At 45.6% G+C, this 10296-nt stretch overlaps 1 protein-coding gene across 4 annotated transcripts in view; it reads right to left on the bottom strand.

Moving 5' to 3' along the window:
• Positions 1-4418, bottom strand: part of Dmap1 (DNA methyltransferase 1 associated protein 1) — a 15130-nt gene extending 10712 nt beyond the window's left edge. For 3 of the 4 annotated variants that reach the window (XM_028785201.1, XM_028785194.1, XM_028785213.1), the window contains exons 1-4: positions 4332-4418; positions 3984-4133; positions 3433-3524; positions 3004-3199 (exon numbers count right to left, since the gene is read on the bottom strand). In XM_028785201.1, coding sequence (XP_028641034.1) covers positions 3004-3199; positions 3433-3524; positions 3984-4088 — 393 coding nt within the window. In that variant the 5' untranslated portion in view covers positions 4089-4133; positions 4332-4418. The remainder of the gene's footprint in view (positions 1-3003; positions 3200-3432; positions 3525-3983; positions 4134-4331) is intronic. The other variant, XM_028785207.1, reaches the window with a different exon arrangement.
• Between the last annotated feature and the right edge of the window lie 5878 nt (positions 4419-10296).

Genomic DNA, 10296 nt, shown 5'->3' with positions numbered 1-10296 from the left:
TGTGTGTGTGTGTGTGTGTGTGTGTGTGTGTGTGTGTGTGTGTGTGTTTTGAGGGGGATGTGACTATGGAGACCAGAAGAGCTACCCAATCTGATTCCTGGGAACCAGACTTCAGTTTGGAAGAGCAATAAGCACTCTTAATTACTGAGTTATCTCTCTAGCCCTGTGCTGCTTTTGGTTTTGTAGCCTAGGCTGGCCCTGACAGGATGTATCTGAAGATAACCCTAAATTCCTGATCTTCCTGTCACACCTTCCAAATACTGGGATTACAAGTGTATACCACCATACTAGGCTAACTAAACCTTAAGGCTAAATAGAACTGAAGTAGTGAGGGAGAACAGGGGGTACAACACAAGGACATGAGATGGAAATATCCTAAGGTGTGTGAGCCTGGCTTCTGGAAGCAGGCTGGGAAACAGAGCGAGCTGAGAAGAGAGTCTGCTTCGGCAGTAGAATCAGCTGCTGCAGGGAGTGCACCTCCTTCTGGAGATTAGAATTCACCTGGGTGTGACAAGACCCAACAAGGCTAGTTTTAAAGAGATTGGGTTCCACCCCAGCACCCACATGGCAGCCCACAACCATTTATAATTCTAGTTCCAGTGGATCCAACTTCCTCTTTGGCCTGCGTAGGCACTGTATCCATGTGGTCCACAGACACATACAGGCAAACACTCATACACATAAAATAAAACCATTTTACTGTCCTGTTTCTTATATCTAAGACCACCTGGCAGCAGAGCTGTTGGCATGAAAGAAGAGTAGGACACTAAGCAGCGACCTTCAGTAGTGGTGGAAGTGAGAAGCCATATGCCCGAACTAAAGCAGCAGAGAAGGCACAGGCTTCGAGGCTGAAGTAACAGGAAATCCCAGAATTGGGGACGAAGGGCCAAGGAGGATGCCACCATCACTGACTCCTGGAGTTCTGATCTGAGCAAGAGCAGAGGGAGAGTCCCAAAGAGTAAGAACCCTCAGAGGAGCAGCTGGAGAGGAAGAACATGAATTCACTGAATCTGATTTCATTCTCTACCTTGTAGTCACCCAGACCTTGCCAGAACTCTTCCAGTCCTGACATGAGTCTACTTTAAAATCTGTGGGGCTACAAATTTTTAAGCTTGCTTGCCAGGGACCACCTGGCATAGTCACTGTTGATCAACAGAGCCACACCTCTCCCCCTACATCACCCTACACAGAGCTTTAGGCTTTATAGATACAGGAATGCCCAGTGCATCCAATACACATGAACCTTTTAAGTTTCACTTTAAATTGCAGCTTGGTTTCAGCTGTGTAGGGACGGGTATATTTGGAGGTCAAAGGACAACATTTCTGAGTCTGTTCTCTTCTTCCACCATGTGGGTCCCAGGGATCAACCTTGCCCTAGGCCTGTCTGCAGGAGCCTCTGGCCCTTACATTCTTTTTATATTTTTCCTCACCATATTCTATGTGCATGAAGGAGAAAAAAAATCACTGTACCTAGTACCATCATCGAGAAAACTCCCATAACTTCCTAGACTTCTGAGTAGTTTATCTCCTAGCAGACTGTGACTGTCTCTCAATAACATGCTGTTTTAAGAATAGACACTTTGTCTGACTTACTTCGTTCTCAATGTCTAGGCTTCAACACACTGGAGCAGCACTAAATACAAACTGAGTGTTCTTTTAAAGACAGAAAACATGTTTGTCTCCCCCACCCTCCCCTCCCTCAAATACCTTTCCATTGAGCTCTATGAGTCTGTCGTCTCCAGCTTCTCTGTCAATTGGCCCCAAGAGTCTAAGAATGATGTTGGGATGGAGAAAACTCTGGTTTGGAATGGGTGTGACAGAGCCACACTGGGCTATGCTCAGTCTGAGAAAGCCTGTAAGCCATCCAAGAGAGACAGTCCAGGCACAAGACACATCAGACTGAGAAAAATCTAAGTTTGAGCCTCTGGTGTTTTAAGCTCTAATTCTAGACTGTTCTGAGCCACACTGTACAGTACCTTAGCCACAGGCTATCCAATCCTAGCCTGCTCTAGCTCTTCCTCTCAATTGCTGGATGAGACTGGAAAAGGTTCCACAGATAAGGTCCTTTCGATAAGGTCCTATAATCTAGACCAAAAAAATAATTGGTCTTGGTTTAGGGTGCTTAGCCATAAAGGATGAAGGGCACAGGCAGAGGTTTGATTGGTAATAGAATTAGCAGAACAGATCACAAGGTCTACTTCAGATACTACCTTCGCAGAGAGGTCCTTCCTGACCACTCTTGGGGTTGACAAGGTAGCTCAGAAGACCAGACAACCTAAGTTTGATCCCTAGGGCCCATCTCACAGTTGTCCTCAGGTCTGCTGGCATGTGCCATACAAATGCTGGCACATACGAAATAAACGAGTAAAACGCAGGCCTCTCCTACACCACCAGCAAATGCAGTTTTCTTCTCATTTCCTGTCATTCAAATTCTAGTTCCAGCATATTGGCAGCACGCCTCTGCCAGAATTCAATTGATTTCTTTACGTGCATTCCGTCCCATTCCCCTTCTTCTTTGTCTTGTTGTTCAGGGCTAAGAAAAATGGCCAAGTCAAAGATGAGTCCCAAGTGTGTAATACAGGCAGCAGTGTAGAAATGCTCCCTCCCTGAGCAGGACAGAGGAAGGGTTACGAGTTCTGATGTGAGCTACCCATGGGACACTCAGAAAGGGATATTAGTTCATCTTCTGGGGTGAGGTCATTAGCTGCTGAAGAGTAACTGAAGCCACAGAGCTAAGTGAGAACAGTGAAGAAGCATGGAGAAGCCAGAAGCACCTAGGACGCAGCTCTGAGGAGCAGCAACAACTGAAGGGCCAAGGGAAGCCACTAAAACCCACAGGAGATCCAGGGACAGACAGAATGCAACAGGCAGAAGAAACCCATGGACAGCACTTGACCTAGAACTGAGTGGGTAACCGTGGCTGGGACTGAGCACATCTGGAGCCAATCCTGGGAGATTGGAAAACTCAGCAAGTGGCTCAGATTTGGTCTGTCAGCAGCTCACCTTATTGAACCTGGCAAAAGGGTAGTCCTTGCCCTCCTCTGCTGCTCGTCGCCAGTGGAAAAACATAGCACCATCCTTTCGAGCTGGGTTGGTAAAAGGCATCCACTTCCAAGGTCGAACCTTCTTGGACCCCAATTTAGCCTTCACTGTGCGATACCCCTGACCAGTGTCACTGGGCAGTAGTGGGGGTGCATCCCTGGCAGTGGAGGTGAAAGGTAAGAAGCAGGTATGTGAAGAAACACTAAAGCCAAGAAGCTCAGTCTACCCCTGAATAAGGAAGTCATGTCCTGGAGCAAGACACTGAGCTGACCTGCAGGAGGAGCCCTGGTTGGGGATATGGGCTGGGGAAAGTAGAAGAGATAACAAGGAAGTAGGCATATGCTCAGTGAGCTAGGGTAACCATGGAGACTTTGGGATTCCAGTACTTGCTTTTTGTCAGAGTAAAGCAAAGCATAGACCTCCCGATGCATGCCCTCAGGCCTCTTGAAGGTCAGTGTCTCCGAGGACTTCTTGGACTTTTTCTGCAAAGAAAACCACAGGGGAAAAATGGTGGCCTAGATCCACCCTTACCTAAGGTTTTACCCAGCACAATCTGAACAAACGAATGCTGAACTAAAGTCACAGGAACCCACTCATGAGAGCGTCTCTACCCCAGCTGCACAGGTCATTCCTCTCCCCATTCTCATCTGAGCTATCAGGGAAGAACCCTCACCTCAAGACTGTCACAATGTTTTGTCCTCTCTTCCCAACAACTTACAAGTGTCACGTTCCCTCGGGGCTCTCGTCCCTTGGAGGTTTCCCGCTCTCTTGGTCCCCACCACCTTCCAGTGTCCTCTCTCCCATCACATTAAGGGTGGCATACTTTTTGTTCCATTGTAGTTTTCCTTTTATTATCACTTCCACTATCTCTCTTCTGGTAACACCCCTTCCCATTCCTTCGCCAACACCTTCACCCCCACTTCAACACCCTCAAATGCTACCTTGTCCGGGTTGATAATGTCCTTTTTGCTGATGGTCCCAGAAGTGGCATCTACCTCTGGGCCCCCGAGTTCTAGAATGTCTCGTACATCTGCGCCGGTAGCCATCACGCCTGAGGGATGAGGTAGCACCCCGAGGTGAAGGGTCAGTACCTACAAAAAGACTCTGCTACTGTCAAGGGGGCGGTGTCCCTGCCACTCCAGCTCCAAGTGGGGGCAGGGTGAAGAGGCCAGTCGCCAGGAGAACGGTCCACACTAGGTCTGGGTTCTGCCTTGTTCTCCGCCTCCCCGCGCCGGTGTCCCTTATGGCCACACCGTCCTCCCGGCCTCACCATCCCCAGGGATCCACACCTGAGTACTCTAGCTGTAGCCCCTTCCTCAGATTATCTCTCAAAAGAACCACGGATAGAAACTTCCGTCTGTGCGTCGTAGAAATGCAACCCTCAGAAACACTTCCGGTCGGTGCTTGGACAAATAGGAGCCGGCTAGCAACCTAGTGTGCAAGCTACTAGGCAGGCTGAGTCGCTCACTTGCTGTGCTCTCACGAAACCAGGCGAGGCGGTGCGGGTCTTGTTTTTAACATTTGCCTTCTATTTCGCTCCGTTGTGTCCCGGGCAATGAAAAGAAAGCCCAAAGAGAGCTCTGTGACATTGGAAAGTCACTTAATTTCTCAAAACCTATTTCAAAACACTTTCTTCGTTTACAAAATGAAAATTGTAACAGCGCCTGCTTAAGTGAAATACCAATAACCCATGTAAAACAATAGCACAGTGCCTGGGACATTCTTTTCTTAATTAACTGGATTAATGATAGTAATTGCCTCTGCTCATTAAGTGCCTTTGTATACCAGGCATTGCCATTGTACTAAACTTTCAGAGCCGAGCTAGCTTCTCCAGATGCCAAGAAAGTAAGATAGTACATCTGTCTCTATCTATCTATCTATCTATCTATCTATCTATCTATCTATCTATCTATCTACCTACCTATCTACCTATCTGCCTACCTATCTGTCTCCCCCTCTTTGTCTCCTCCTTCCTATCCCTCTTCTTTCCCCACCACCCAGGGTAGTCTCTTAACTCATATCGATCCCCCTGCCTCTCAAGGAATGTGACACCAGATCAGGCTCTTAAGTTCTTTATTTAATTAGGACTCTCCTAAAATGAGTTGTGAATCTTTACTCCTTTTTTGGCCAGTGTAATGTACAACACACACACACAAACACACACTGTACTCTCAACACACAAACTAGAGCTATCTGAAAGATGGAAACCTTAATTGAGAAAATGCCTTTAAGATCCAGCTGTAAGGCATGTCTCAATTAGTGATCAGTAGGGATGGCCATTGTGGGTGGTGTCATCCTTAGCTAGTAGTCCTGGGTTCTATAAGAAAGCAGGCTGAGCAAGCCAGGAGAAGCAATCCTGTAAACTGCACCTCTTCATAGTTTCTGCATCAGCTCCTGCCTCCAGGATCTTGCCCCGTTTGAGTTCCTGAGTTCCTGTCCTGACTTCCTTTGGTGATAAACAACAATCTGGAAGTGTAAGCTGAATAAACCCTTTCCTCCCCAACTTGCTTTTGATCATGGTGTTTCATGGAAGCAATAATAACCCTAAAACACACACACACACCCCACATGTCTATGTGCTTAGGTTGTCAATATTTAGGAGTGACCTGAGGCTCTTGTTTTCACAAGGGAGTATAAGTGTCATTTCAACTGCTGTAACGACTACCAGTCTTTACAACTGCTGTCATTTCAACTGCTGTAACGACTACCAGTCTGTTTACTCTTGACTTCAGCATTTGTAGTTGCTATCTCCTGCCCTCCTCCAAGTATGGCCTAAAAGAAAAATGACAGACAATATTAAAATGTTGGTGAGGATGTGGAGCAACAGAAATCTAACTCTTTGCCGGTGGGAGTTAAATAATTATAACCACTTAGAAACACTGCTTGTTTCTGTCTACTAAAATTAAACACACATAGACTTCCTGTCACAGAAACTGTGCTCCTAAGTATGTTCTGTATTCTAGTGAATATATTCTGATGAAGATAATTGCTGATTGTCATCAAAAGTTATAAATAATAAACAAGGGCTTGAGGGAAGACTTAGTGGTTAAGAGCATTTGCTGCTCTTCTGGAGGACCTGGGTTCTGTTCCCAGCACCCACATGGAGTTTCAACTCTCTGTAACTTGGGCTGGACATGGTGACACACACACCTTTAATCCCAGCACTCCGGAGGCAGAGACAGATGGACCTCTGTGACTTCAAGGTGATCCAGTGGCTCACAGCTGTAATCCTAGCACTTCGGAGGCTGAGCTCCAGGCAAACAATCAGAGATACTAGGGAGCCTGAGACAGGAGGATAGCAAATTCCAGGCCTATCTGTAGTGCCAAGCTTGAGATCCGCCTAGGCAACATAGTAAAACCCTGTCTCAAAATTTAGAATGGTGAAAGAGAGTAGTATATGTTGTCCATGTTTCCAAAGCCCTTGGTTCAATCCTCAGTAAAACAAAAAACAAATCTAAAAAATGTAGGCGCTGGAGAGATGTCTCAGTGATTAAGAGCACTGATTGTTCTTCCAGAGGTCCTGAGTTCAATTCCCAGCAACCACATGGTGGCTCACAACCATCTGTAATGAAATCCAGTGCCCTCTTTTGGTGTATCTAAAGACAGCAGCAGTGTACTCATATACATAAAATAAATTAAAAAAAAAAAAAACAAAGGTGTTTACATAGCCGGGCAGTGGTGGCACACACCTTTAATCCCAGCAGTTGGGAGGCAGAGACAGGCGGATTTCTGAGTTTGAGGCCAACCTGGTCTACAGAGTGAGTTCCAGGACAGCCAGGGCTATACAGAGAAACCCTGTCTCAAAAAACAAAAAATAAAAAATAAAAAATAATTTAAAAATGTAAGTGATGGAAAAGGAATAGTTGTCATGAGAAATAAGACAGTGAGCCAGGCAGTAGTGGCACACTCCTTTAATCCCAACACTTGGGAGACAGAGGCAGGCGGATTTCTGAGTTCGAGGCCAGCCTGGTCTACAGAGTGAGTTCCAGGACAGCTTGGGCTACACAGAGAAACCCTGTCTCAACCCCCCCCCCCCCAAAAAAAGAAGACAGTGAGAAGCTAACAAGCACTAGTAAAACAGCACAAGCACTCCAGCTGGAGTTAGAACCCAGGTAGAACTGGAGTCAACCACCCTACAGTTCAAAATGGTGCCAGATGTTCTGATCATTCCAGCAGAGAAGACTGGTAAGAGGCATGTGCATCACAGAAGTGGGAAGCTGCGGTCTCACAGCTGATGCTTTTCCCGGTATAGAAAAGCCTAAGAAAAATCAATTGACAAACTATTACCACTAATAAGAGAATTCAACAAGGTGACTACATACAAGATCAATGTGCAAAAATCAATAGCTTTCCTATATACCAGCAATAGCCAATTAGAAAATGTAAAGGGAAATAAGATTCTATTCACAATAGCAACAAAAACTATTAAGTTCCTAAGAACAAACCTAAAAAGAGAATTTATGTCAGATCCTTAAGGATAGTTCAGTATTAGGAAACCCATCAATCTAATTAATCATCCTGATAAAATAAAATTGAAAGCTACATAATTGTATTATGTAGCAGCAGAGAAAACACAAAAACCCATTTCTGGTAGGAAAAAAAAACCTGAGTAAAACGGTCTGGGGAGAGGTTTTCTCTTTTAGAAGTTAAAAGGAGGCATCATGTTAAACGGCTAAAGCCACGGTTGTTAAATCTCTTTAAACAAGGCAGGAACAGTTACTATCTTTGAAAATTGTTTATGTAAAAATGCAATGGAGAATTTGGCAGTGGAACATCCTCTGGAAGGCTCTATTCTGGGACCTGCCAGAACAAGAATCCGTCTCCTTCCCAAACAAGACTGCTCAGTTTCATAGACTGCTCTATTTCATACCACAAAACAGGATGGAAATTAGAATCTCACCAAAGCCCAAGTTGGATCACAAGGGTCCTGTATAGCCGAAGCTGGCCTCCTGTTCACTCTACGCTGGAGGGGTGACCTTGAAGAGTATGTGTTATGCAATGTTATGCAGTGCTCATGTTAAGACCCAGGGCGCCGTGCACTCTAGGTGAGCACTCTACCAACTGAGCTACACCCCTCCACCCCCTTTCTATTTCTATTTTTGCTTCTTTGTTAAAACCATCACCAAGTATTATCTAGACACTGCTTTCTCTGCGCCTGTCCTCAGACTACAGGAAAACTTGTTTATTTGTTTGTTTGTTTGTTTGTTTGTTTAGTTGTTTGGTTTGGTTTGTTGTTTTAGATAGGGTTTCTCTGTGTAGCCCTGGCTGTCCTGGAACTCACTCTGTAGTCCAGACTGGCTTCGAACTCAGAGATCCACCTACCTCTGTCTCTCCAAGTGGTGAGATTAAAGGCATGCGCCATCGCTGCCCGACTTAAGGAAAAGGGGGGATGTTAAATGTTTTCCATAGAGAAACCCTGTCTCAGAAAAAAAATTAAAAAAATAAATGTTCTCCACTATTAAGAAATGATCAACAGCTTTTCCTGAGACGTCACCACAGTGTTCAGTTCTTCTGAGGAAGCTCAGGCTGCAGGAGAATGGGGAAGTCCTCCCAGCAACCATGTCTCCTGATTGGCTGCACATACTTACCCCCTCATTCTAAGCAGTGATTGGGTGACCCTCACAGAGGGTAAGGCCAGTGCCCTCATTAAAGCAGCTGGTGTCAGTGGTGAGCCTTTTGGGCCTAGCTTTCTGCAAAGCCCCTCCCAGCCAGTGTCGCTTGGAAGCCTCATGTCGAGCAGGCACTGGTGGATCTGCTCCAGCAGCTGGAGTCATGAAAGCAGATGGCCATGCCCTATCTCCACTGCTGTCCAGCTGAGAAACAGAAGCAAAGAGAAGAATCTGAGCAATCCCATGATGCAACAGGCTTTGGGCTTGACTAAATTTATATGGTTAACATAGTGAGTTGAAAGATGAGCACGCTGGGCAGTGGTGGCACACGCCTTTAATCCCAGCACTTGGGAGGCAGAGGCAGGCGGATTTCTGAGTTCGTGGGCAGCCTGGTCTACAGAGTGAGTTCCAGGACAGCCAGGACTACACAGAGAAACCCTGTCTCACCCCCCCACCAAAAAAAAAGATGCGCTGATTGTTCTGGAAAAAAGAAATATGTGAGAAAGCACCTGTCTAAGATAATTTAAACATTCTATAAAACACACAGGTACAAAATGTCACATGTTCCATAGAGAGGTACAAGTTTCCCAGGTGTGGTGGTGCACAACTTTGATTCTGGTGTACAAGCAAATAGATCTCTATGAATTCAAGACCAGCCTGGTCTACATAGCAAGTTCCAGGATAGCCAGGGCTATAGCATGAAACCCTGTCTCAAAAAACAAAACAAAAACCTCTAAGCAAAAAAATGTCAACAGCGGTGGTGGGAAGACAGGATATAATTTAGAACAAGAGAGCACTGATCGTCGTTGAAGCCGTGACAGGGTCAGGAGACTTACGATACCATTCCCTTCAGGTCCGACATGTTTGCAATTTTCCATAATAAAATTGTATGACTTCCCTTATATATCTTCCCATTTGAAGTCATTGAACTTTAAAGATCAAGTGTCAGATCAAATAAAATTTTATATAAATTACTTACCTGAAGTTGCTTTCTTTGGTCTTGGAAGCCTTTTAACAGATGAAAGTTAAAATATTGTGGAAAAATAAAAGCCCATTGTCACAGTCTGTTAATTCCATATGCTTCCCGTGAGAAGGGTAAATTGTTGCATGGCAGTTTTACAGGCTCAGAGCCCCAACACAGGACCATTCCCAACGGGTTCTCAGAACTATCTTTGCTCACAATACCTCACTCATGTGGAGACTTTTTACTCAAACGGCTCTGGGTACCCGAGACTCAGTTCTCATATAAACTACCTGGGGTCAGCTCAGATTCAAGTGAAGTGCTCAATCCCACCAGACTGTGCCCATGTCAAGCCACTCTGCACTTGTGCTCAACCAAGTCTGATCAAGGGTCCCCACAGTCCCCGCCTTAGGTTTAATAATTTGTCTAAATGGCTCATAAAACTCAGGGAAACACTTTACTTCTGCTTACTGGCTAGTTAGATACGACGTAAAGGGCAGGAGTAGCAGGTCTGTCATCCCAGCACTCAGGAGGAAGAGGCAGGAGGACTGGGAGTTTAAGGGTAGCTTCAGTATGATCATGAGTTCAAGGGCAGCCTGGGCTATATGGCACCCTGGAAGGAAGAAAAGAAGGCAGAGATGAAGGGTGAGAAAGAGGGAAGGAGAAGAGGAGGAGGAAGGGGAG

Source organism: Grammomys surdaster, unplaced genomic scaffold (assembly GCF_004785775.1).
Source record: "Grammomys surdaster isolate TR1022 unplaced genomic scaffold, NIH_TR_1.0 100, whole genome shotgun sequence".
NCBI lineage: Eukaryota > Metazoa > Chordata > Mammalia > Rodentia > Muridae > Grammomys > Grammomys surdaster.
Note: the sequence above shows the minus strand (reverse complement) of the source record. Positions and strands in the feature narration are given on the sequence as shown.